Below are 27,203 nucleotides of genomic sequence, written 5' to 3' on the forward strand. Positions count from 1 at the left end.
CATCTTATCATCACTGCCCTTTTGGAAAGAAGTACCATAAATATCCTTTCAATAGCACAACGCTGTAGAAAACAGAAAAATGAGAACCGGGAGACTAAGGGGGCTTTGTCACTAAGCCTAGCTTCATGCATTAAAAAAAAAAGAAGCATAAGAGAAATTTTATATTTTATTTTCAGTTTTTAACAGTTTTAATGAATGAATTCACCCAGTAATCCTAGCTTGTATAACATGATTGGTTTTTCTTTCTTTTTTTTTTTTTTTGATGAAGAGACTAATTAAGAAATTCGGCAAAGGCAGCATCCACAACGCCCCAAGCCCCTCTGGGAGGTTTAGTGACAAGACTATTGAGCAGGTTGGTCATGCATGGCTTAGAATTCCTGAAAAATGATTTGCCTCCAAAATTTCTCTTGCTTGCAAGCCTCCAGCTATTCTTATTACAGTCCAGAACCGATACTGATCCAGAACATTTTCCTGATAGTTAAGAGCATATTTTACAAACATCATCTATGAGTAACACAGTGAATAAGGCCTATAATGGGGGAAATGCAAATTTCGCAAAGCCTTGTGGGACGTAACGGGCAGTATACATGAAATCAACAAGATCATACACATTTAGCATTGTACCTCAGCTTCAGTTATGTAACTTCAAAAACGAGTCAATACAAGAAAGCACTTAGCACAAGACCACAATCAGAGCTCTTGATTTTTGCTCTGAAAAATTTCAGCCTGGAAATACCAGGTAAAAATGAAAAATGAAAAGCATCGTGTTCAGTTCTCCTACATGTAAACCATTTGCCATCCATTCATGGGATGTTCTACTTCTTTACCAAAAACCGTGTGATGTCTGATCCATGCTTTGCTGTTAGAGACTGTCTCCTCATCTGACTTCTTTCCTTGGCTTGATTGGCGGTTTTCTAAAAGGTAAGAAATATGCAGGCTTACACATTAGGAAAAAGGCACTGACTTCAAAAGCCATACATTTCTGTTTGCTTAAGTCAGGACAAATCTACACTAGCACTGTGTTCACTCACCGTTTCTTGCCATGGGGAATCCCAAAGCGCAGGGCAGAGGGGCTCAGCGGCTATGGTCCCAACGTGCTTGCGGACCACGGGCCTGAGGTCCCTGGAGCATGAGAGCTGACAGAATGCTTGCAATCCTGGGAGACATTTGGCTACCTCATTTGTTGACTAGAATGTTATCATTGTCCTCATCCAAGTGGGGGCTATTTAGTCTCCCCAAGATTTCCTATAGCATGGAATGCTTGCCTATTTCTTTATTTTCTCCTAGTTCAATTTAGAAACATGCAAATGTAGAAAATGAGATAAAGCAGAACCGAGTTCTTCCACTCATCTGGGACGTATAATTTTTTTTTTTTTGCAAGAATCCAAGAAAGTGATTTCAGAAGGGACTGTTTTTTTATTTGTCTGTTCTTAATTCTCCTATGGGTCATGAATTTGCTAACAATTTGCACAGCTGAGAAATGAGATGATTTTTCATCTAACTAAAGTCCAAGGGCAGGTGAAGTGATTCAAGTAGAAAGGACAGTGAGAGAAAAGGTTAAAACTGAAAGAACAGAAACCAGAAACAAACGTCCTTTGGATATGTGTGAAAAGATTGTGGAATCAATAATACTAAAAGAAGACTCAGGAAAAGCTCATGTATAAACACTGGAAACACACTGAATGTTTCTCAAAAACATATATGTAATTGCTTAGTTCCTTCTAAATGCGCCATTGCTGGTACAGGTATTCATTTAGTCCAGCAGTTGCCAGTTGAGATATACTCTCACATGGGAGTAGCTGGGTTCATTGTCTGATTCCAGCTCCCTAGCCCAGCTTCCTGGGCAGCAATGGCTCAAGCAGCTAGGTTCTGGCTGCCCACAAGGGAGACCCCGATAGAGATCCTGGCCCTGGCTGCTGTAGCAGATGGGGAGTAACTTGGTGGATGCGACTGCATGCACACATATGTACAAACACACACAGCTCCTCAAACATGTCAAGAAATATCCAAATCACCAACTTTTTCATTAAATTTAGAAAGGCAATTCTATCACATCAGCATTCAACCTGTGTACTTAAAAGGCAGTCATAAAGAAAGGGAAAGCTCCCCCATGAAATCTTCCATCTGCTGGTTCAGTACCCAAATGGCTGCAAGAAACCAGGAGCATCAGACCCCCTCAGGGTTTGCCATGTGGCTGGCAGAGGCCCTGGCACTTGGCCTATCTTCCACTGCTTTCCCAGGTGCATTAATAACTGGTGCACATTTGGGATGCCAGTGTCACAACTGTGGCCCCTCACTGGTGCGATTTTAGGGATGCTGTGTTAATTGCTAAGATGGGGGGAGCAAAAATGAGAACACATGAAAAATATCTTAGCAACAAATTTTTAGCCTGTAAAAATATCCAATTTAAAAAATAAATATATTTTAAAAATCATTTAAAATGCAGAGTGACAAAAAAGAAGGGAGACTCCCACCCGCTGGTTCACTCCCCAGATGTGTGCAACAGCCAGGACCAGGAACTCCAGTAGTCTCCCCACATGTCTGGCAGGAACACACGTATTTAGGGCATTTTTATCTGCCTTCACATGTGTACTAACAAGTAACTAGGCTGGAATGACAGGAATTTTAAATAGCACAGCAATACGGCATGCAGGCCTCCCAAGTGACTTAACTTTGCTGTGCCACAAAGCCTACCCCTGTCCAACTACTTTCACTTGGTGATTTTTACAATTCAGATAAGGAATGACCTCAAAATGTAAAAAACAGCTTTATCTACAAAAAATATGCATGGTGGTATTAGATTAAGAATGAAAAAAATAAATTAAGTGACTTATGTGTTCAGTATGGGAATGGCTTAGTAAACTGGGGCAGAGAGCTATTTAAGAGAATATTATGCAACCATCCTAGAGGATACACATTATGAATGGCTGGAGGACATGGGCAAATGCTTATATTCTGCCATAAGGTGAGCAATTTGGATGTAAGGTTGCATACTGAAAATCTGCCTCTTTTACAGATAACTGAACAGGCAGATCCAGCTACATTTTATAGTAGTGCCTGTTAAAATTCATTCTAGTGAGGTCACTGCTGGTCAATGTGCTTGGAGAGGCAGGACCTCCACAAGACTGCCTCACTCTTGCCCCACTGAGTCCCCCAGCAGGTCAGCCTGCAGGGCACAGGTTGGTGGCTTGAGGAGGACAGCTCCTGGACCAGAGAGTTTGAGCCTAGGCATCTGGGTTGGCCTGTGGTGGGAAGGGAAGGTAAAGTCTGCCACTCCTTGGATATGTGCCAAGGGCAATCTCTGGGTCAGGGTCTGGGAAGAGGGATAAGAAGAAGGCATAGGGATTTTTAGAAGGCAAGAAGAGGCAGACTATCTGGAAAATCAGATGCTTAAGAGCAGCCCTTGGAAAATCATGCTCGGACGTGGTGCTGATTAAGACAACAGAATAGGCATCCACATGTTTGGATTTCCAGTTGTTACTCTGCCAGACCGTCATGGAAGATACATCCAGAACACAGCATTTTTGTGAGGGCGATGAAGGAAGCCCAACATAGTGTGATCCCTCTGAGGCTCCAGGGGCCTCAGGATGGGGTCCCTGAGCTCTCTCAGGAGGCCAAAGTTAACACCCTTCCCCTGCTACGTTCTAAGATACTATAAGATGATGCACCTGCCATGAGGTGATCTGAGCCGCAGCCACTTGGAAAATCCTTCTGAGCAAAAGGAAATCTCATAGCACATGAGGGAATCCATACTGGAGAAAAGCCATTTGCATGTGCCTGCCTTCAGAAAAAGCTTCAGGGCCCCAGGCAGTGTGTAACATATCAGCGCATACACACAGGAGAAAAGTCTTCCTAATTAGTGGCAAGAATATGGGAAAGGTGAAACCTCCGAGGGAGCCTGGCTGTGAGCCTTCACACTGAACAGAAACCCTACACGCACAGTGCTGGTCACAGCAGCTCCCACAATCAAAACAAGTTTGCTGTTCACGGAAGATGTCAGAGTGGTGGAAAGGCCCCTAGATGGGATTGCTGTGGAAGGCCTTCAGACAGAAAGAAAGCTGAACTGCGTGCACCAGTGTCTGCACACGCCTGATGCCTTATGCCAGCAGCCAGGGCAGGAAGAATGCTCATCCTGGGGTGAACCGCAGTCTGTATGGCATCAGTCCACACAGAGGAGACATCTTATCTTTGTGGCCAGTGTGGTTGCAGCTATGCCCAGAGAGGGAGTCTGACTGTACAATGAGATTACTCTTAAAGGTCAGCCTTTGTTTTTTCTTTATTAAAGGTTTGCTTATTTTTATTGGAAAGGCTGATTTACAGAGAGACGAGAGAGACATCAAGATCTTCCGTCCACTGGTTCATTCCCCAAATGTCCGCAATGGCCAGAGCTGAGCTGATCTGAAGCCTGGAGCCAGGAACTAATTCTGGGTCTCCCACATGCGTAAAGGCTTCCAAGGCTCTGGGCCATCCTCCTCTGCTACTTTCCTAGGCCCCAAGCAGGAAGTTGGATGGAAAGTAGAGCAGTGGGACATGAACCAACACTCACATGGGACACTAGTGCTTGCAAGGTGAGGATTTAGCCAATTACGTCATCAGGCTGGGCCCTAACTATTTTCTTTAAAGAAAGTTCTCTAAGTGTACACAATGCTTCCTCTGCCAATAATCTATCCAGGTCTATGTGACAAATGGAAAAAACTTTAAAAATAGGGCCCGGCGCGGTGGCGCAAGTGGTTAAAGGTCCTCGCCTTGCACGCCCGGGATCCCATATGGGTGCCGGTTCTAATCCCGGCAGCCCCGCTTCCCTTCCAGCTCCCTGCCTGTGGCCTGGGAAAGCAGTCGAGGACGGCCCAAAACTTTGGGACCCTGCACCCGTGTGGGAGACCCGGAAGAGGCTCCTGGCTTCGGATCGGCATAGTATCGGCCCGTTGCACTCACTTGGGGAGTGAATCACTGGACGGAAGATCTTCCTCTCTGTCTCTCCTCTCTGTATATCTGCCTTTCCAATACAAAAATAATAAAAAAATAAATCTTTAAAAACAAAAAACTTCAAAAATAAATGGCCAGGGCCCGGCGCGGTGGCGCAAGTGGTTAAAGGTCCTCGCCTTGCACGCCCGGGATCCCATATGGGCGCCGGTTCTAATCCCGGCAGCCCCGCTTCCCTTCCAGCTCCCTGCCTGTGGCCTGGGAAGGCAGTCGAGGACAGCCCAAAGCTTTGGGAACCTGCACCCGCGTGGGAGACCCGGAAGAGGCTCCTGGCTTCGGATCGGCATAGTATCGGCCCGTTGCGCTCACTTGGGGAGTGAATCATCGGACGGAAGACCTTCCTCTCTGTCTCTCCTCTCTGTATATCTGCCTTTCCAATGAAAAAAATAATAAAAATAAATCTTTAAAAAAAAAAAATAAATGGCCAGCCTGTTGTGGCGTGCTGGGTTAAGCTGAGACTTGCAACTCCAGCATCCCAGAGCAGAGTCCCAGCACCTCCATTTCTGACCCAGCTTCCTGTTGATGTGCCTGGAGTGCCCAGGTGCTGGAGACCAGGACAGCCTGGCCAAGCTCTGGCTGATGTGGCGCTTGAGGAGTGAACCAGCACACAGAAGGTCATTGTCTTTCCTCTTTGTGATTCTGCCTTTCAAATAAATAAATACAGTTTAAAACACAGAAACAAACAAAACAAACAAATAAAAAAACCAGCCAGGATTGGTTAAGGCAGACCAACTTTCTCCTTTCCCCCAATTGAATAACACAAGAAATGCCTTGTTTATCATTTAAAAAAATTCATCCTATGAGCCTGGAGTAGTAGCCTAGCAGCTAGACTCTAGCAGCTACAGTCCTTGCCTTGCATCCACCAGGATCCCATGTGGGCACCTATTCTGGTCCTGGTGGCCCCGCTTCCCATCCAGCTCCCTGCTTGTGGCCTGGGAAAGCAGTTGAGGACAGCCCAAAGCCTTGGGACCCTGCACATATGTGGGAGACCTGGAGGAGGCTCCTGGCTCCTGGCTTTGGATTGGCACAGCACTGGCCGTTGCAGACGGTTGGGGAGTGAATCAACAGAGGGAGGATCTTCCTCTTTGTCTCTCCTCCTCTCAGTATATCTGATTTAAAAAAAAATCAAAAATTAAAAAAAAATTCGTCCTAGCGGGGGACCCAGAATGATGGTTCAATATCTAGATCCTCACCCTGTAAGCACCAGGATCCCATATGGGCATTGGTTCATGTCCTGGCTACTCCACTTCCCATCTAGCTCGCTGCTTGTGACCTGGTAGGGCAGTAGAGGATGGCCCAAAGCTTTGGGACTCTGCCTCCAGTAGGAAACCTGGAAGATGCTCCTGGCTCCTGATCAGCTCAGCTCTGGCCATTGCGGTCATTCATGAAGTGAACCTGCGATGGAGGATCTTTTTCTGCCTTTCCAATAAAGATAGATAAATATTTTTTTTTTAAAGATTTATTTTTATTATTTTTTCATTGGAAAGGCGGATATACAGAGGAGAGACAGAGAGGAAGATCTTCCATCCGATGATTCACTCCCCAAGTGAGCGCAACGGGCCGATACCATGCCGATCCGAAGCCAGGAGACTCTTCCGGGTCTCCCACGCGGGTGCAGGTTCCCAAAGCCTTGGGCTGTCCTCGACTGCTTTCCCAGGCCACAGGCAGGGAGCTGGAAGGGAAGCGGGGCTGCCGGGATTAGAACCGGGGTCCATATGGGATCCCGGGCGTGCAAGGCGAGGACCTTTAACCACTTGCGCCACAGCGCCGGGCCCTAGATAAATATTTTTTTAAAAAATCAATCTTGGGGGTTGCTGTAGTGGTTCAACAGCTTACTTTTTTGCCTTCAGCGCTAGCATCCCATATAGCTGCCAGATCAAGTCCGGGCTGCTCCACTTCTGATCCAGTATCCTGTTTATGGACTGGGAAAGCATTGTAGGATGGCTTTCGTCCTTGGATCCCTACACACACAACGAAACACCCTGGGGAAGCTCCTGGCTCCTGGCTTTGGGTTGGCTCAACTCTGGCCATTGAGGCCATATGGGGAGTGAACCAACGGATGGAGGATCTCGCTCTCTGTCTCTCCTGTAAATCTGTGTTTCAAATAAAAATAAATAAATTATTTAAAAAAAAATGAATCCTAGTAGATAAGCAAAACCACATAGTTTCGTTTTTCTCTCTGTCATTTTAAGCTACAATAAATGCTTAGAGATGAGTCAAGCAGTGTATATGGCCAGCAGCATAATTTCTGCATGCTCAGCTGAGTTGACTGTTGAGATAACTGATCAATTATTTCAGGACATCCTTAGGCATAAACAAATATACAACGATGTGTCACTACCCCAATTCACAAAACCTTGTTTATGTCCAGGTCTTTCAAGATCGTGCAGTGTAGAAGTTATCCCCGTTATTTCTACATGGTGAACATGTCTTGCATGAACAAAAAGAGAGACAGTTTCTCTTGCCTCTGTGTCTGAGAATCCACACTGGCCTGGAGCAACAGGCAAGTGCTGGATGACAAAAGGTACCTACTGACTTCCAGATCCCTGTACCAGTTTCCATTTCATTCCCTGGGCTGCAGTCCAGGCTGTCCACAAGCGCCACTGACCTCTCTATGACAGATCGTGCAGAGAGTCTGCAGGTTGTCCAGCGAGCACTGCCCTCCGCCCCCATACACCGGCTTGATGTGATCCACCTGCCAGAAATGTCCTTCGCTCGGCTTTTTAATCATTTCATTTAGCTGCAATAAGAACACAGGATCAGCGATTTTCAACACACACACTGCAGGAACTGTTGGTTTTGCATTGTTCAATAATGTTTATACAGCAAAACCATGGGGAAAAATGTGTTCGAATGGCTTTTTATAGCTTTTATTTGAAGCAGAAAAAACCCTCTAGGTTAGCAATTTAAAAGCAATAAAATGTTTTCTGGAAAGTATTTTTTTCCCTTCTCCTTACTTAACCCATTTTGAAAGACTTAAAAGCAAGCATAAAATACCAAGACAGATTGATAAAAAATGTTTCTTTCTTAACCTTTGAATTAATTTCTATGTTCATTAAGTTAAAACTGAGAAAAAAGAATAAAGACAGATTAGAATTTCAAAACTTGTTAATATTGCTGATTCAATCTTTAATTATTGACCTAGATGCATTTTTATTATACTAATGACAGTTTCATATTAATAGCCATCACCCAGAATTCTTATTCTGTTCATCAGAGAACTTTACAAGTAGCATAGACGGGAATGAAATTTCTAGAACAAACCTGTGGAACTTGCATATTTGCAATGAACGAAGATGTCCATTTACAGCAGCCAGTATTCAGGCCAGTCTATATATACACACCTTATATTTAACTAGTGAAGACCTACACTAAAACCAGGATGTATTATAACATTCTGCCTGAGGGAGGAAAAGCAATTCACACTATGGCAGTGCAATTGATTAAATATCACAAAGATGACAGTTGTTCTTATTTTCTTCATCTTGGATAAAGTATAATTAACTTCATGGCTCCTGGTCATGGGAACATGGGATTACTTTTCTAAAGAAAGTTTAAAGAAGGCAGTAGGGTAGTAGGTTAAGCCTCCAAATATATATATATATATATATATATATATATTTGCCAGAATCATATATGGGCACCTGTTGGAGACTTGACTCTTCTACCTCCCTGCAAATGCACCTGAGAAAAGCAGCAGAGGATGGCCCAAGTGTTTGGGCCCTGTACCCATGTGGGAGCCCTGGAAGAAGTTCCTGGCTCCTGGCTTCAGCCTGGCCCAGCCCCGACCCTTGGAGTCATTTGGGGAGTGAATCAGCGCATGGAAGATATGTCTCTTTCCCTCTGCTTCTCCTCCTCTCTCTGTAATTCTGCATCTCAAATAAGAAATAATAATAATAAAAAGCAAGTAAGTTAGCAGCACAGGGACCTGACCAATGGCGCTGGTCTGGGAGGAGCCCTGAGACATCATCAAGGTGAGTTCATTATTTTACTTTTAATGTCCATTTTGAAATTCCCATACGAAAAAGCTTGAAAAAAAATTAGCAAGCCAACATCGAAACCTCAGCTTCATGCTGCCTTCTGGGCCACACACACACATCACCTGTTCTAATGGAAGCGTAGAGGACCAGGTGGCATCCAGGAGGTCCTTCCTCTGACTTGCAGGAGCACCTTTCAGTCGTAGAAAGAGTTCATGGGCATTCACGTTACACAGCTGACACACACCACGTTCTGTTTCAAAGACTTTGGCTCGCAGGTAACTGTTATTGGATCGAATCCAAAACTCTTCCTGACATTTCAGAGAGCAGAACCGTGCATCCCAGGCGCTTGCTGAGCACTCCGGCTTCGTTTGGCAAGTGGGACGCTGACAGTGGAGACACAGCGCATTTCCTTCAGTATCCACAGCTTGCAAATAGCCTTTAGATGTAAAAGACTTTCCATTGAGATCAGCTTGGGCTGCGCAGGGATTTAGACTCGGGACACAGGCTCCATCTTCATGGAACTTTCTATATTTGAAGAAACACTGAGTAGGTAACTAATGAACACTTAGTGTAATAATCACTGCTTCGTATAAATGTCTTAAAAGTTTCCCGGTTAAGAATCTGTAGATAAAAGGCCCACAGATTTTGTAAGCCAGTGTGGAAGTAAAATGGGTCTGGTCAACACTCTGCAGTATAGGCCAAATGAAGCAGAGTTAAGAATTAAAAAGAAAAATGTCAATTTGAATACAAATATGCTGCCTCTTGGGAACTTCATGCCTTTATGTCAAATAATCAGACTTATGGGCCTGGTGCTGGGGCCTAGCAGCTAAAGTCCTCGCCTTGAACGCCCTGGGATCCCATATGGGCACTGGTTCTAATCCCGGCAGCTCCACTTCCCATCCAGCTCCCTGCTTGTGGCCTGGGAGAGCAGTCGAGGACAGCCCAAAGCCTTGGGTTCCTGCACCCATGTGGGATACCTGGAAGAAGTTCCTGGCTCCTGGCTTCAGATCAGTGCAGCACCAGCCATTGCGGCCACTTGGGGAATGCATCATTGGACGGAAGATCTTCCTCTCTATCTCTCCTCCTCTCTGTATACCTGACTTTGTAATGAAAATAAATCTTAAAAAAAAACACACAAATAATCAGACTTATAAACCTGGAGAAGTTAGAAAATGCTTCTTGAGGGCTGGGAAAGCACGAAATAAAACACCTGGAGGCAGGTGCTTGGCACATGTTTAAGCTGGTGCTTGGGCTGCCCACAGCCTTATCAGCATGTCTCATCTGAGTCCCAGCTTCTCACTTCCAGTGCAGATCCTGCTAAGGTGCACTCCTGGAAGCAGCAGGTGATGGCTCAAGAACCTGGGTCCCTGCTGCCCAAGTACAAAGCCTTGAATGAATTCCAGGTTCCTGGCTTTGGTCTGGCCCAGCTCTGGCTGTTGTGGACAATTACGGAGAGAAGCAGCAGATCAAAGATCTCTGTCTATCTGCCTTCCATGCACAGTGTAAATAAATAAATAAATAAATAAATAAATAAAATCCCCACTAAAGCTTAGTGCTATCCCATCCCCTAACTATGTAAGGCCATAAACCTCATCAGGCCAATGAGTGCACCCTGAGCTGGTCTGGCCCCTGATGGTTTAAAGGAAACAGACTCTTCCTGCCATAAGTGACAGCGTAAAACAGCTGAGTGCGCTGATGGAAACAAGACCAGCAGATGGATAAGTATTGTCTCCCACAGGGAACTAAAATAGGACATGTGTTAGAAGAGGTACCCTAATCAATTTATGTTGAAAACTCCTACCTGGAAAGTGAAGTTTTTTTGCCTGTTTTCCCAGGTGGTTTGTCAGGAGGGTTAAAAGAAAGCCTCATGAGACAAAAAGCTTAAAACAGGGAGTAGGACCTAGATATGACCTCTAATCTCTTGATATCTATCTTGCCAGTCTGGGGTGGGTCACTTGGGCTCCAAGGTCTCAGGGTCCTTCCTCATTTTTAGAATAAAGAGATCACGTATGTGCCTAATAGAGTTGGCAGGACTCAGAAAGCTATGTTGTGGAAGCTCCTTGTAATCTGTAAAGCAGTCACGTAAATATGAGGTATTATTATAATTAATGCATGCATTTAAAGGAGCTGTGACCTTACTTTGGGGAACAATCCCATGGCCTGGATTCCTTTGTGATGAGGCGGACATAGCCCCCTTCATTCTTCACCTTGTCCATCGAGGCTTTGGCAACATCTTCTTTGGTTATGTACCTAAAAAACATTGCACTTTAAATTAGCATCCTGTCTCTCCTGTAAGAACTTCTGTATTGCATGTTCATAGAGGAAGAGAGCAGCAGGAGAGAAAGTCAAGGACTACTCTATTCACTGTACCCAGCGTTAGGAAATGGAGTTCTCTCCCTTTACCTTGTTGTCTAGTAGCTGGAAAACACATTTGTGCTCTAAGTTAGGTTTTCTGAAGATTTATGTCTTCTGACAAAGTCAAGAATCACTCAGAATATTTTGAACCAATTTTCATTTAGGGGGACAAATGAATGAGGGCAGGACTAAGAGATAATCAGATCTAGGCACAGCTGCCAGGCGTAAGCAAACTGCCTGTCAAGCTCTGCAGAGTCTTACAGCACATTTTTAACTCCCTCTTGGTCTTCCCTTCAAGGTACATCCCAATCATCATAGCCAATTACAGGTAACACCACATCAGCCCGTTTGGGTAAAATAATTCTCATTTTAGTTCACCAGGTTGTCACATCTTGTATAATCTCGAGGTTCTTCCCACTTGCCTGAACCCCTACAGAGTTTATGGGACCTTTCACTGAAATAAGCCACTCTTGGGGCAAGATTTAGAACCTTATGCAACACCATCAAACTGCGTAAAGGTTTAGGGATTGGAAGGAAAGAGGAAAGTACTCTAATTAAAGGTGATGGGGGAATTTAAGTAGGTGAAATGCTATTACCCAATTAACTCTTTCTAATTAGCATGGCCCAGTTTCTCTGGTAGCTTACAGCTACTGTAGATTTTTGAAAAAAAAAAATTAGTTTCAATACGTTTTCATGCTTTTGAGTGTCTCTCCATCTGGTAGCTTGACAACAAGAAATAAAACTTCAGTCATAATGGAATTGTGCAGTTATAGGTAAAATTCAAAATGTTTCCTTTATGTTCTTTGTGATGAGGTGGATTTGGTCCCCTTCGTTCCTCATCTTGTCCGTTGTTGTCAAAGTTCCCCGTTACAAACGTTTTTGTTAAATTTTCTTAAAAAGAACTTATTTTCAAGTTGACAATAAGCCACTTCCCATATCAGAATTCCAGTTTGAGTTCTGGCTCCTCCACTTCAGACCAGCTTCCTGTGACTGCTCCTGAGAAAGCAGCAGAGGATGCCGCAGGTACTCAGGTGCCCGCCACCCACGACGGTGACCCCAGAGCGGCCCCAGACTCTTGGCTTCGCCTGCCTCAGCGCTAGTTATCATGGGAAATCAGGGAGAGATCCAGCAGATGTAAGATCTCTCCCTATCACAATAAATATATACAAAATTCATTTTTTCTGAACATAGATATACATCTTTTAGTTTTCTATTTTTATTGACACATAGTTAATAAACCATAAAATAGTCCAACTTAAAGTTTGCAATTCAGTGCATTTTAGGATATTCACAAGATTGTGTAGGCATTAGCACGATCTAATTTCAGAACACTATCATCACCCCTCAAGAAACCTGCACCTATTAGCACTTATTCTTGAATATAACTTTCGCTTTTGAAAATCAACGAAAGCAAAACATAGAAACTAATTTCTAACATTTACTCCTCATGATACCTTCTGTTTTTGAAAATGAATGATAACCTTGTTACGGCTGTTCTCATTGCTTGAAGCCTTGCGCAATGGGATTTTGGTTCATCATATAGCAAGGCTGGCTTGTCTTCACCTAGGGCACCATGGCATGGGGCTGGCCAACCATTAGCACTTTCTGATTTTTACAAACAATTATAAGTCAAGCAGTGATTCTAGATTAAGAAATGTATTATGACTTAAAAAAAAGAAACTTTCAAAACAGGGATACAGTTTACAGAGAACTAAGTGATAATATTTAGGTAGCTCTAATCTGGGACTAAGAAAGAGCAGTGGGTGACTTAGGGAGTTGCTCAACCCTGATACTCTGAAGTCATTTTAAACAGTTTGCTCAGGTTTCTAAAGTGGCTTACACACATTTCACAGAAGTTTGTGGCTGCAATGGCCAGTGCTGCACTGATCCCGAAGCCAGGAGCCAGGAACCTCTTTCCAGGTCTCCAATATGGGTGCAGGGTCCCAATGCTCTGGGCCATCCTTGAATGCTTTCTCAGGCCACAATCAGGGAGCTAGATGGGAAGTGGAGCTGCTGGGATCAGAACCGGCACCCATATGGGATCCCGGCACATTCAAGGAGAGGACCCCAACCGCTACTCTACCTATGCCGGGCCCACAGGAGTTTTTAAAATATCTGCTCTTTTGCAGCATAATTCTTCAAAGTAATGATGGAAGGTAATTTCTCAGCAGAAATGGTTTTACAGGATGAACTTACAAAAGCACAAGAGGTGGGCCCAGTGTGGTAGCCTAGCAACTAAAGTCCTTACCTTGCACATGTTGGGCTCCCACATGGGTACTGGTTCTAATCCCAGCCAGCCCCACTTCCCATCCAGCTCCCTACTTGTGGCCTGGGAAAGCAGTTGAGGATGGCCCAAAGTTTTGGGACTCTGGGCCTGCATGCAAGACCCGGAGGAAGCTCCTGGTTCCTGGCTTCAGACCAGAGCAGCTCAGCTGTTGCGGACACTTGGGGAGTGAATCAGCTGATGGAAGATTTTCCTTTCTGCATTGTGGCTTTCCAGTAAAAATAAATAAATCCTTAAAAAATGTAAGAGGTGACCAAAAGTTGTGCAAAATAGTATTTTCTTCTACCTGGGACTTGAAACACAGATGCAAAATGTATATATAGCTTCAATAAACTGACAGCCCATGTGTTTACTTAAAACTCCTAATGTGTGATTCTGATGTCTGATCCTTTAAGAACCATTGAGGAATGACTAACAATAACAACCTAATGGTAGCCTAGTGGCTGAAGTCCTCGCCTTGCACGCCCAGGAACCATATGGAAGCCGGTTTGTATCCCGGCTACTCCACTTCCCTTCTAGCTCCCTGCTTGTAGCCTGGGAAAGCAGGAGAGGATGGGCCAAACCTTTGAGACCTTGAATTAATGTGGGAGACTTGGAAGAAGCTCCTGGCTCCTGGCTTTGGATCAGCTCTGGCTGTTGTGGCTATTTGGGGAGTGAATCAGTGGATGGAAGATCTTTCTCTGTCTCACTTTCACTGCATAAATTTGACTTAAAACAAAACAACAACAACAGAAAAACTAATAGCATTGTGACATAGCAAGTTAAGTCAATGCTGAACACTGGCACCCCCTTGGAGAGTGCTGCTTTGAGTACTAGTTGCTCTGCTTAGGATCCTGTTTCTGCTGAAGTACCTGGCTCCTCATCCGGTTTATTAATGACACAGACTCTGGGAGGCAGCCTGACTCAGGTACTCGAGTCCCTGCCACCTATGGGAGAGACCTGGCTCAAGTTCTTGGTTTTGGTCAGGGGGGTAGACATTTGGGAGGTAAATAAGCGGTGGGATCTCTTTCTGTCTGCCTGTCTCTCTCTCTCTCTCTCTCTCCAAGTAAAATAAGTAAATAGGCACATTTTTTTTTTCTTTAAATTTCTTTTAACACTGATAAGCACTTCATTAGTCTTACATTTGTATTTTTCTTATTAAATATAAAGGAGGACATCTTTTCATTTCCTTCTGTTTCCAGTGTGCATCTCAAAGCAAAAACAAAACAAAACTCCAGTTAAATCGTACTGAATTCTTTGAACTTAGAACTTAGTCTTTTCGTTCCTAAACTTCCACTTCCTCTGCATCTGCCCATCCCACTCATGAATTTCTTCAACCATTTTATTCTCTTGACAAAAAGTAGTTTGCTAAAGTATTTTTGAGGATCCTAAATGAACTCAAATGCTTCCTAGCATCGCGGGGTGATGGAATGTTAAGTCTTGCCTTAGGTATTATTCAATGTTTAAAAGCTTAGAAAGTGAGTTCAGCAATTTTAAAAAATGCTGAGGAATCTAGCCAGAGATTTAGGAACCAAAAATAACTTCTGACTTTCCTATAAGAAGTTTAAGTACAAGTTTTTGGAAACCACATATATAAGCACATACACAAAAAAACAACAGGTCCATCAATCCCAAAGAAGGGAGTTGACAACTTTTCAAATTGAGTAGAAAGTTGCCAGTATTTAATTTTCCACTGGGGTTAGCTAGGAAGCTCATGTAAATACACCAACAACTCTCAAAAGGATTATGGTAAATCCTAACTTTGGCAAATCAAGAAGGGAGAACATTGACTACTAATTTCTAGATTAGAGATGGGAATGGAGGGTGGCAATTTCTGCAACAAGAGAAGACAGTGCGTTGGCAAATGGCCAACACTGCTGAACACAAAAAAAGCTTCTGGGTTGCTGATGGGCTTTGGAAAAAAAGCTGTTGTAGAGGATAATAAATGTTCTCTCCTAAACATGACAGGGCTGCAAATGACTCAGGCCTGCCTCTGAGAAGTGGAACTCACTTGGGAAGCAAGACAATGGTTGGTAGTTTGGGTCCCATTCACAACCAAGGGTGAGCCACTCAAAAGCTGCTTGCTTGCAAGCTCTGCGTTTGAATGGGACCTCTGACCTGTTGAACATCACCAGAGGATAATCTGGTTGGACACCAGCCATTGCTTTTAGGGGAATCGTCAAAGTTAGTATCAACGTCTTCTTTTGGAGCTTATCTTATGATATGAATCTTCCCCACTCCTGGCTAGGAAGCAAAATGTGGCTGGGAGTATTCTGCAAACAGAATGGAGTAAGGGGAGTTTTGAGTTTTCAGAATAACGCCTTTCCTCTGAAGCTGGTCTTTCCAAATCTGGAGACTCTTTGTATTTCTTTCTTCTACAGAGTCAACTGACAGGACAGTGAGAAGGAAAGGGATTCAGTGCCTAACCAGTGAATCTAACAGATTCCTAACAGCCTCACGCTTCTAAGCTGCTTTCAGAGATACATGGGGTTTCTACCAAAACACCTAGAGGAGCTCTGCAGGAAAAATCCAAGGGTCCCCTGAGTTTGGTTTCCCTGGAGACCTCCTGACTAATCAGTCACCAAGTTTCTAGATACTTTTAGATATACTTCCTCTCTTCAACTTCTTTCCTTCATTCCCATCCCTAATGCCTTAAAATAAATCTTCATAATTTTTTTTCCAGTTCTACTTTCAATAGTTTTAAAGTTGTATAGTAGGCTGAATTTTTAAGATACCTGCCCTTGTTCCCCACAGGATTCCTGCTTTTTAAACAATGACTAATTTAGATCATGCTATAAAGGGACCTTACATGTATTAGGTTAGATATTTTTAGCAATTAGGTTACTAATCAGCTGAGCTTAAATGATGGGGATTGCTGGATGGGACCTATGTAATCACGGGAGCCTTTGAAAGCAGAAGAGGAAGGCAGAGCTATAAAAAGTACCCTGCCATACCCAGAGAGGACGGGGCACTTGTATTCAGATCATATGCGGAGGAGTTGATGATGGCCCCTGGGTGACAGCCAGCAAGCATTGGGAACCCAGTGCTACCACCACAAGGAAATGAATTCTGCTAACAATCTGAATGAGTTTGGAAGTGGATTCTTACCTAAGCCTATCAATTAAGGTTGATCAACCCCTTGGAACTCAGTCTTGTGAGTTCCAGAGCAAAGAAGCCAACAAGAGGCAACTTGGACTTCTGCCTTACAGAACAGTGAGATAACAGAGCTGTTTTGTAATTTCCCAGCCTTGGCCAGGTGGCTCTTAAAGATCTGGGGGCTGCTATTGTGGTGTAGCAGGTAAAGTCACCACCTGAGATGCTGGCATCTTATAATAGGTACCAGTTCATATCTAGGCTGCAGCATTTTGATACAGCTCTCTACTGGGGACCTGGGAAAAGCTGTGGAAGATGGCCCACGTACCAATATGGGAGATCTGGAGGAAGCTCTTGGCTCCTGGTTATGGCCTGGTCTGGCCTTGGCCATTGTGACCATTTAGGGAGTGAACCAAGAGATAGAACATTTCTCTCTCTCTTTTCCTCTCTGATTTTCAAATAAATCTAAAAAAAAAAACAACCTGATTATTTACACTTGATCGAAGCCAAAACAGAAGTGATAGCTAAGAAGCAATTAGCTAAGACGGAATAGATTTGATTATTTAATCTACTACTTATTAACACAAGTTATATCCTTAATACATTTTCTACATATACTTTTAGAGATAACACTGTAAATCTGACTGTAGGTTCTATTAATTTTATGAATCACGTCTGCTTTTACACATGACTGATCATCTTTCTCAGCTCATATTTTAAGTGGTCATCCATGTGTGGCGTAAAATAGTGAGACATGTTCAGAAATGGCTGGACTAGGCTTAACTTTCTGGTATGAAGTTTATTGAGATCAAATAAGAAAGGGGAAAAATCAATCTTTCAACTAAGAGTGAGGATGCAATGAAGAAAACAGAAAACCAGAAGAAATATTGAGAATATAAGTATGTACCTTTCCATCAATATCTGTGTGTATATTTACATGTAGATTTGTGTGTGTGTGTGTATATATATATATATAAACCAATTCACACATGTTTACACAGATATTTCAGAAAGTTCATGAAAAAAACACATGTAAAAGTTTAGGAGCCAGGCCTGGCACAATGCTCAGTGGCTAAAACCTTACCTTTCATGTGCCGGGTTCCCATATGGGTGCTGGTTCATGTCCCAGCTGCTCTATGAGTTCCCTGCTAATGGCTTGGGAACTCAAAGCCTTGAGACACTGCACCCATGCAGGATACCCAGAAGAAGCTCCTGGTTTTGAATCAGCTCAGCTACAGTAGCTGCAGCCACTGGAGGAATGAACCAGCAGATGGAAGATCTTCCTCTATATATTTCCTTCTCTGCAAATCTGCCTTTCCAATAAAACAAGATAAATCTGCCAGTATGACATAATGGGTTAAGCTGCCACCTGGAGTGCCAACATCCAATTTGGGTGCCAGTTTAAGTGCCCGTTGCTCTGGTCCTTATCTAGCTCCCTAATAATGCACCTAGAAGAGCAGCACTTGGGCATCTGCACCAATGTGAGAGACCCAAGAGAAATTCCTGGCTCCTGAGTTTGGCCTGGTGCAGCCCCAGCTGTTGTGCCATTTGCGGCGTAAGCAAGCAGGTGGGAGACCTCTCTATAATTCTATACTTGAAAATATATAAAATAAACATTAAAAAGTTTTTTTTTTCATGTCATGTTTGAAAGTTCATGGAAATGTACATTATTGAGGATTGCCATTGTGATGTGGTAGGTAACGCCACTGAATGTGATGCCAGTATCCCATATAGGTGCCAGGTCGTGTCCTGCAGCTCCATTTCTTCTCTTCCTTTCCTTTCCTTTCCTTTCCTTTCCTTTCCTTTCCTTTCCTTTCCTTTCCTTTCCTTTCCTTTCCTTTCCTTTCCTTTTCCTTTTCCTTTCCCTTTCCCTTCCTTTCCTTTCCTTTCCTTCCCTTACCTTCCCTTTCCTTTCCTTCCCTTCCCTTTCCTTCCTTCCTTCTTTTTAGCCTTATTTATTTTGAAAGTCAAAGTTCAGAGAGATGGAGAGCCCCTAATCTTAAACCACAGAACAAGATTTCTCAACATTGGCATTAGGAGACATTTTGTGACAGTTCTTGGAGTGTCCAGTCCTATTCACTGCTGGATTTCTCAGCATCATCCTGGACCTGTGCCCATGAGATTCTCAGTTGTATCCTCTTACTGTACAACTCAGAAATGTCTCCATACATGGAAACCCTGGGGTGAAACTATTTCCAACTGAGAACCACCTTCCTAAGAAATTCCTGAGAAGAGTTCTTAAGGAATCCTAACAATTTCTGTATAAGTAACAGCTACTATATATTTATTTCTTTATCACTGTTTAAACTGATCACAGGTACTGTTCTTTTTTCTCACAAACGTATTTCATGTCATGCTTTGAAACACCTGGAGATTCCCACTGTATGGGAACCATGTTCCTAAGAAATTCCTAAGAAATTCCTAAGAAATATTAGACAGCTATGCTCACCTGCAACCTCACCACCATCATGGATGATTTTTTTTCATCTGTTTGTAAGAAAAAAAAAGCTTGAGAAAAGATGCCTTAAAGTGATGGAACGTGACAAGGACAAGAGATGACAGACACTTGGAGACAATAAATGCAAAAGTGCTTTCTCTGCCAACACTGTTGTTCGGTTTGTTGTTTTGCCATGTCTTATCTCTGTGCTGTGGTATTAAGAATGGGAAAGTAAAGGTATGGAGCTAAGAAAAGGACCTGAAAAGATGAGACACAACTGTCCAAAATGTGTGCTCTCCACCTCTCCTCCCCTCCTCCTCTCCTCTCCTTCCCCACTTCTACACTCCCCTCCTCTCTTTTTCTTTCTAAACATGGACAAGACAAAACAGGTTGAGCATATCTTATCTGCTATACTTGGGATCAACCGACTTTAGAATTTTTCAAATTTGGGGATATGAACAGATTTTTACCAGCTTAAAAATACTAACCTGAAAATCCAAATTGCTCTGAAATTCAAACCTATTTGAGCATCAATGACACACAAGTTGATTCTGATTTCAGAGCATTTTAGCACTTGGATTTTCAGATTAGTGATGGCATAGTGACTTCCTATTACTTGGATAGTAGTGCATTCAAACAGAACCATCTGCCCAACGCTTATGCCACAGCAGGGCACAGTAGGACGGCGGGGGCCCAAGGGCATGTTCTGATGTGTGAGGAGAGGACTGCTTCCCTGCTTTCCATGATTTAGCATGCCATAGGCTTGGCCAGTCACTGGATGTTCTCTGACCATAAGTAAGACCTGGAAAGCCTGATCATTGCCAATGGATTTGATCAGATTCACTAACTATCTAGCCATATTACTATGAAGTAATGTAGTTATGATTTTAAACGTAATTCCCTCTTATCTTACTAGGATCTCATTAGTGGTTCTGTAAGATAAGTTAGACCCTTTGTGGAAATAACTGTGAGAAACAGCACAACACTAAATACAGAGAGAATGGCAGTGTGCACCTCTTGGTACTGCTTTGTTTGGGTTGTTGCTTGGTGATTTCTTCCAAAGCAAGGATGGGGCTCCGGAACAGCTGCCCACTTTTCCTGATTATCCTTTGTTTCATCGCAGTCAGGCTGCTCCATTCTCGAACAAACCTTAAAATCTGGTAGAGAATGAGGAAATATAGAGTGAACAGCTCACCAGATGTCCTCCTTTGAAAGACAGCTCTTTACAACACAAGAAAACTGACGGTTTATTACAACCCCCCACCCAAAACAGGCTTCTAATTCTTTAACGTCAGGCTTTCTTTAGTTTTGTGCAGTGTCCGTATCTTTATTTAAATGGTTCATGGCCAGTTCTCCAGATATCTCTTTCCATCCAAAGATTTTCTAGAGGTCTGTGGTGTGTGCCTTGCATGTGCATGGCGCCCACGAATGAGGTTGTGCCCACTGAGACTCAAGGACATCTGGAAGCAGGTACTCCTGAGTGGCTGGCACAAAACTGGTCTTGGGGACAGCAGGTCTTGCAGTGGTGACATGGTGCCAGTCTAGGCTCTGAGGACTACTTTGTATCTGATGCCCAAGTTGTCACAGGGAAAAAAGCCTGTCTTAAAAGAAAAAGGCTATTTCCTGGGACTCATAGAGTCAGGAATAGATGGTACTGAAGAAAACAGCTAAGCTTTTTCTTTAAGACAAGTGAGGCTGATCTGTGGACAGTGCTTCATTCCTACTCAAGGGATTAAAAAAGTCACTATTTTCTTGCGAAAAAAAAAAAAATGCATGCTGGCAATGTACATGATGATCCTTTTTTACCAGAGATGGTAAATTAGTCACAGATGAGAATGAAGGCCTCCCTAGCAGGCACTTGGCCTTTGCAATCCACTGGTGCCTCAGACCACGAGGTGAGAATCCCTCAACATGGTATCAACCCTGCTGTACCAATTTGTCACTGTTAATACTTAGCCCGAACCGATAAAATGTGATTCTGTCAGATACAAACATCGCAGCTGCTAATCTTGTGAAGAAGAAATCAAATGAGGTAAGAATGATTCTATCTGCAGAAACAGCAACTCTAGGTGTGATCACTCTCCAAGGAAACAGATTTCACATTTATTCTTAGCAATGGGGTAATTAATAGGTACCGCCTAGACAGATGAAAATGCCACCAGTGATGTGACTGCAACAGAACACAAAGTGCTCTTTTATTAAACTCAAAATGATCATTAAAATTACTTCAGCCTTTTTATTTAAAACACATCAAAGCATTTTATTGAAACTATTCTTACCAGTGAGCGATTTCGTTTCAGCTGAAAGCTTGCTGGTAAATCTTCCCAAAGGTCTAATTTTATTTCCAAAGGTATGAAATTACACTTCATCGGTTTTCTGTCCTGATAAAAGATTAGGAAAACAGAATTCAATCATTTTTGTCTGTTGTAACTATTTTAGAAGAATATAACAAATTAGAAGCCCAGTTTCCTAAAAGATAAATCAGGGTGGCATACTGTAGACCAGTCCACTCAACATGGATCCCCTGAAGGGACTTGGAGTTGAGCAAGGTGGGCTTTCCACTATGACCCATCTTTCACCAGTGCCCACAGGCAGGCCAAGCCTTCTGCTTATAGCCTCAAATATCTAGGCATGCTCTTCTCCATTGCCTAATCTTTGGAATAAATATCAAAACAATAAAATTTGTACATTACAAATCATTACAGAAGAGTAGATCCTTAAAATCAACAGTAGCAAACTACTCCCCCAATGATAAGCTTCTTTCTAATCATCACAAAAAATGTCTCATATCAAACAAGGTCATCAAAAAAATAGTCTGAATTGCTCTCTCCAAAACGGACTGACATTCCTGTTCATTGTTACAAAACGTAAAGGTAGGGCCCAGTGCTAGGGCCTAGCAGCTAAAGTCCTTGCCTTGGAACACCCTAGGATCCCATATGGGCGCTGGTTCTAATTCCAGCAGCTCCACTTCCCATCCAGCTCCCTGCTTGTGGCCTGGGAAAGCAGTCAAGGATAGCCCAAAGCCTTGGGACCTTGCACCTGTGTGGGAGACCTGGAGGAAGTTCCTGGCTCCTGGCTTTGGGATCAGCATAGCACCGGCTGTTGCACTCACTTGGGGAGTGAATCATTGGACAGAAGATCTTCCTCTCTATCTCTCCTCCTCTCTGTATATCTGACTTTGTAATAAATAAATAAATAAATCTTAAAAAAAAAAGAAACCCTGTTCAAGAGTATAGTACATTACACAGCAGAGATTATTATTATTTTTTTTTTTTATTACAAAGTCAGATACACAGAGAGGAGGAGAGACAGAGAGGAAGATGTTCCGTCCGATGATTCACTCCTCAAGTAAGCTCAATGGCTGGTACTGCGCCAATCTGAAGCCAGGAGCCAGGAACCTCTTCCGGGTATCCCACGCGGGTACAGGGTCCCAAAGCTCTGGGCCGTCCTCGACTGCTTTCCCAGGTCACAAGCAAGGAGCTGGATGGGAAGTGGAGCTGCAGGGATTAGAACCGGCATCCATATGGGATTCCAGCGCGTTCAAGGCGAGGACTTTAGCCGCTACTCCATGCAGCCGGGCCCGAGATTATTTCTTTTATAAAGAAAAAAGGAGACCATCTCATGTGAAATGTATTACATCGACAGTAGTTAAATCATATTCTAATTCTCTTAGAGGAAAAATAAATTTTATAGCTTTGACAATCACTTTGGAAAAGAAAAACACACGGAAACTGTTATAAACTGATTAAAAGTTTAGTTATGTCACTGTAATATATACTTCTAATTGATGACTCTGACTTGGGATCGTGGCTGAATTAAGAGTTCTAAAATGATACGGAATGCTGCTTCTTTTTAAGAGGTACGACTTCAGGCAGTACATTTGATCCAGATTTTTATTTCTACTTGTTACTTCTGATCTTTTAGGGAAAAAAGGAAAACTTCTCTCTAATTTACTCCAGCTGTGAACAGACAAGTCAACATTTCATCTGCTTAGTTTCACATGTTTAGAACACGACATGTAACACTGTACGTAAAGGGACATATTGGGGCCAGTGCTGTGGCGTAATCCATAAACCTTCTGTCTTTAGTGCTGAAATCCCATATGGGCTCTGGTTTAAGTCTGGCTGCCTCACTTCCGATCCAGCTCCTTGCTAACGGTCTGGAAAAACAGTAGAAGTTGGCCCAAATGCCTGGTTCCATGCGCTGACATGTGAGACCAGAACAAGCTCCTGGCTTCAGTCAGCACTGTGGCTATTTGAGGAACAAACTAACATATTGAAGTTACCTCCCTCTCTCTCTAACTCTGTCTCTCAAATGAATGAAATAAATTTTCAAAAAACTAAAGGGACATATGTAAACACACACACACATACATGTACATACACATTAAAGAACAGTCATAAAAACACATTTTAAACTATTGACAGTGATGCCAACTAGGTGAAGTGGCCCCATGCCACATAGGGCAGGAGGCAGAGCCAGAATATGGGTCAGCGAGGCTTTGCTGCTGTTTGGATACAAGCCCATCTCATCTTCCACCAAAAATTTTGCAACCTTTCTCCTTGTGAAAACCCCAAGGAGAAAAACACCAATTAGCTCTTCCAAGAAACAGAGATTTTCCTGTTTAAATAGTTGAAAGAGTTTAACAGCTTCCAAATTTCTGGTACCTTCCTCTTGGTTCCTCTACCTCAAGTCCCGCATCTGTTCCTCTTGTGTGATGGCCGCAGGACCACAGCCTGGAGATCCTCCTCCTCACAGGCCCTCAGGTCTGCCTGCAGATGTACTAAGCAGTCTTTGATGCTCCCCTGGGCTAGCTCACTGCATCTCCAGGCTCTGCGGTGTGTGGCCTGGGGTCTATACACATTAAGGGCAGGTGCATGGATTACTGCCTGGCTTGGGTCTTGCTGTCTCTCAGCTGGGATCCCATGTGGAAACTGATGGAGGATTTTGGTTGTCATGATCTTAGCCATCTGCTCCTTGGTTAGTAGTACTGGTAATATTTTAAATATTTGTTATTTACTTTAAAAATTGAGTCCTTTCATCCACTGGTTCTCTCCCCAAATGACTGTTGGGGCCAGGCCAGGCTGAAGTCAGGAGCCAGGAGCTTCATTCAGGTCTTGGGCCATTTGTCTCTACTTTCTCAGGCACATAAGTGATAAATATCAATAGGTATAACCCATTTAAACAAGTTCTTTGAGGTCCGCAACAATTTGGGGGGTACACAGAAGTTTTAAAACTCAAAAGTCTGAGTTTCAGTAACCAAGGCCATGGCAGGAATCTGAGCAATCAAATGAAAAAGATTAAAAAGTGTGGAAAATAAAATGAAAATAAATTTATGTGGCAGCTGTTTAAGCTGCCACACCTGATACCAGCTGGGGAATTTGCTACTCCACTTCTGATCCAACTTGCCGGTGATGTACCTGAGAACACAGGGAAAGATGGCCCAAATGCTGGGTCCCTGCACTCATGTGGAAACCTGAATGGAGTTCTAAGCTCTTAGCGCTGGCCTTTTATGAATCAGAGAACAAGAGATCTCTCTCTTTCTGTCTCTTCTTCTCTCTTTAATTCTTTCAAATAAATGAATAAGCGTTTAAAAAGTTACACAAATATTTCAAGGCTTTTTGCACTGACGTAAGCTTATCTTTTAATTCCATTTTTCTATATGCTTTTCAAAGACTTCCTCGTACTACAGAAACTTCCAGCGTATTCATCATGGGATAGGCAGGTTTCTGTTTCTGTAAAGGGCTGGGCTACAAATGACCAAGGCAGGAGCTATTATCTACTTTGAGTTCACTGTGGCCTGGAACAGTGCTCGGTGCTCTCTCAGACTTGGTTCATTTCATTCAGGTAACAAATCCTTTCCATATGCTGCAGTTGAAGAAACTGAAGCACAGCGAATTTCAAAATAATGTGTTTTGGAGGATGCGGACAGTAACAGATTTGGATTACAGTCTGGTTGTGATTTCTATTTCCTCCATAACTATGCTGTTTTGCTTCTCATTGACTGTAGACTTAACATAGGAATTGGAGAATTTGCTCTACAGAGAACTGTATATATCTCATTCTAAGTAAAATTAAATGTCTATTACAGAATAAGAGGAAAGTTTTAGTCTAATGTCTCAAGATACAAAATCTGCATGATGCTTACCTTAGTATACAGGTGAATCCGGTCAGTATTCTTACTTGCACAAAACATTAGGGTATCATATACTGGCAGCGTGTCTGAATTCTTCAACTGTTCTACTAAGGAAGACAAAGGAGAATGTGAATATTTACTTACTCTCTATCCAAACAGCTTATTTAAAGCTTTTGTAGATTAGAATGATACAGTTGTTTTCAAACAATATCAGTGTATTTGATAGAGCTTGTATCTGGACTGGAAATAAAACTAGCATGGTAAACCATTTTATTGGATTGTATGGCAACCACTGCTTTTAAATTTTTTGCTAATGACTCAAGAAGATACTGATATATTCAGAATTAGCTGAAAAGATATGTGTTAGATATAAGGAGCAATTTCCTACTACCAAAAAGCCTGAGGTTTAGAATCTAGCCATTCTGCTAGAGTAGATTTGAGTGGTGGCTGAATGATTCTGATTATTGGCAGGATACAGCCATGTTGAGGGCGATTTAAATGCCCAATTCCCTATGGCCTGGAGCCTCACATTCACAAAAGGAGATGAGGAAACAGTCTCCTTTTTGGTAGTTTGTGATTAGCTCTTCTGCAACCCATGGTCCAGTATGTTCTGCAGGAGGGACAGGTCTATCATAGCGCCTCTAAGTAATAATTATAGGAAACACTTACTGAGCACATACGATTTGCCAGGTACAATTTTAAGCCCATATAGAAACACCTTTCAGAAATGAATAATGTATTTTACACAGAAGGAAATTGGGGCATATTAACTTTGCAAGCTCACACTGATAATAAAGAAGATTTAAATCCAATCGTTTCTTGGCCTTTTGGCTAAGATCAGGCGAAGATTTAAATCCAGTGTGTATGGCTCTGGATTTTATTCTCTTAACCTATGCCAAACCTCATCAAAGACTCTTAAAGTACTTGCCCAGAGCTGAACAAAAGTGGCATCATTTTACATGGAAAGTCAACATGATATATATATATATATATATATACACACACATTTTTTTTTTATCAATGCTAGGCTACTTTACAAATGCAGTCTGTGGATTATTCCATGTATAATGAATTAAAAAATGTACTTTCCTTCACATTTTAACATCTCTAAAGTCGGCATGTCTTCTGGTTAGTAATAATAACACTTTATAGTCATCGGTGGCTAACTGGGAGTTGTGAAGTAGCTGTCATTGCCTTAAAACTCCCAAACTTAAGACATAGCTATTGTATACCATTACGACCTTGACATTGTGCATGATGTGCCTATATTGCTGTTATTATACATATATAATTTGTATATTAACTTTGATATTATTTGATAATTTGATATTAAAATGCAAAGTGATCTTATATGGTAGAATGCTGGAACACACAATAGGAGAATGCAATCTGATAATAAAGAAGCAAATATAGAACACTGAAAGAATAATGCAACTTTTCTGTCTTCTGGTAAAGGAATAACTGAATGCTCCATGAGACCCGGGAACAGGCAATCCCTCGAAGTACAGGTGGTAACTGAGACGCACAAAACGACTGATTATTATTGGTCAAATTACTACTCCCACCAGTAGGAAAGTGTTACATCCTTCAGAACAAACAAAAGCAATATCAAAACCATAGAGGGTGGAACAGTTGGGCTGCCATTACATATTTAATTGCAGTTTAATTAGCAGAGTTTTTTTTTTTCTTTCTTAAGTGTACCTAAAGCATATCTATAATCAATGTCTTCAGCTCTGAAGAAGAAGACATTAATGCTTGAAGATCAGAAAGTATTCTCTGATAAAAGGAATTACAAATTCAAGTTCAAATTAGTCATTATAAATTCTGGATAGCTAACAGCTACACCAAGAAACACATTTCACTTTCCAGTATTTCCATACAATGGAATTTAATGGTTCAAAACTATAGATGATACTAACTGTGAAGACACAGGCATCTTTTCAGACTCCTGGAATT

General features: G+C 42.5%; 1 protein-coding gene across 3 annotated transcripts in view; it reads right to left on the bottom strand.

Annotated features, from left to right (window-relative positions):
* Positions 1–267: 267 nt before the first annotated feature.
* Positions 268–27,203, bottom strand: part of ZRANB3 (zinc finger RANBP2-type containing 3) — a 219,011-nt gene continuing 192,075 nt past the window's right edge. For 2 of the 3 annotated variants that reach the window (XM_040971500.1, XM_040971501.1), the window contains 7 exons: positions 25,260–25,354; positions 21,391–21,492; positions 20,126–20,268; positions 11,103–11,213; positions 9,086–9,488; positions 7,592–7,723; positions 268–914 (listed from right to left, as the gene is read on the bottom strand). In XM_040971500.1, the coding sequence (XP_040827434.1) occupies positions 816–914; positions 7,592–7,723; positions 9,086–9,488; positions 11,103–11,213; positions 20,126–20,268; positions 21,391–21,492; positions 25,260–25,354 (1,085 nt within the window). In that variant the 3' untranslated portion in view covers positions 268–815. The remainder of the gene's footprint in view (positions 915–7,591; positions 7,724–9,085; positions 9,489–11,102; positions 11,214–20,125; positions 20,269–21,390; positions 21,493–25,259; positions 25,355–27,203) is intronic. The other variant, XM_040971502.1, reaches the window with a different exon arrangement.

This window comes from Ochotona curzoniae, unplaced genomic scaffold (assembly GCF_017591425.1).
Source record: "Ochotona curzoniae isolate NIBS_2020 unplaced genomic scaffold, NIBS_Ocur_1.0 contig_2210, whole genome shotgun sequence".
Classification (NCBI taxonomy): Eukaryota; Metazoa; Chordata; class Mammalia; order Lagomorpha; family Ochotonidae; genus Ochotona; species Ochotona curzoniae.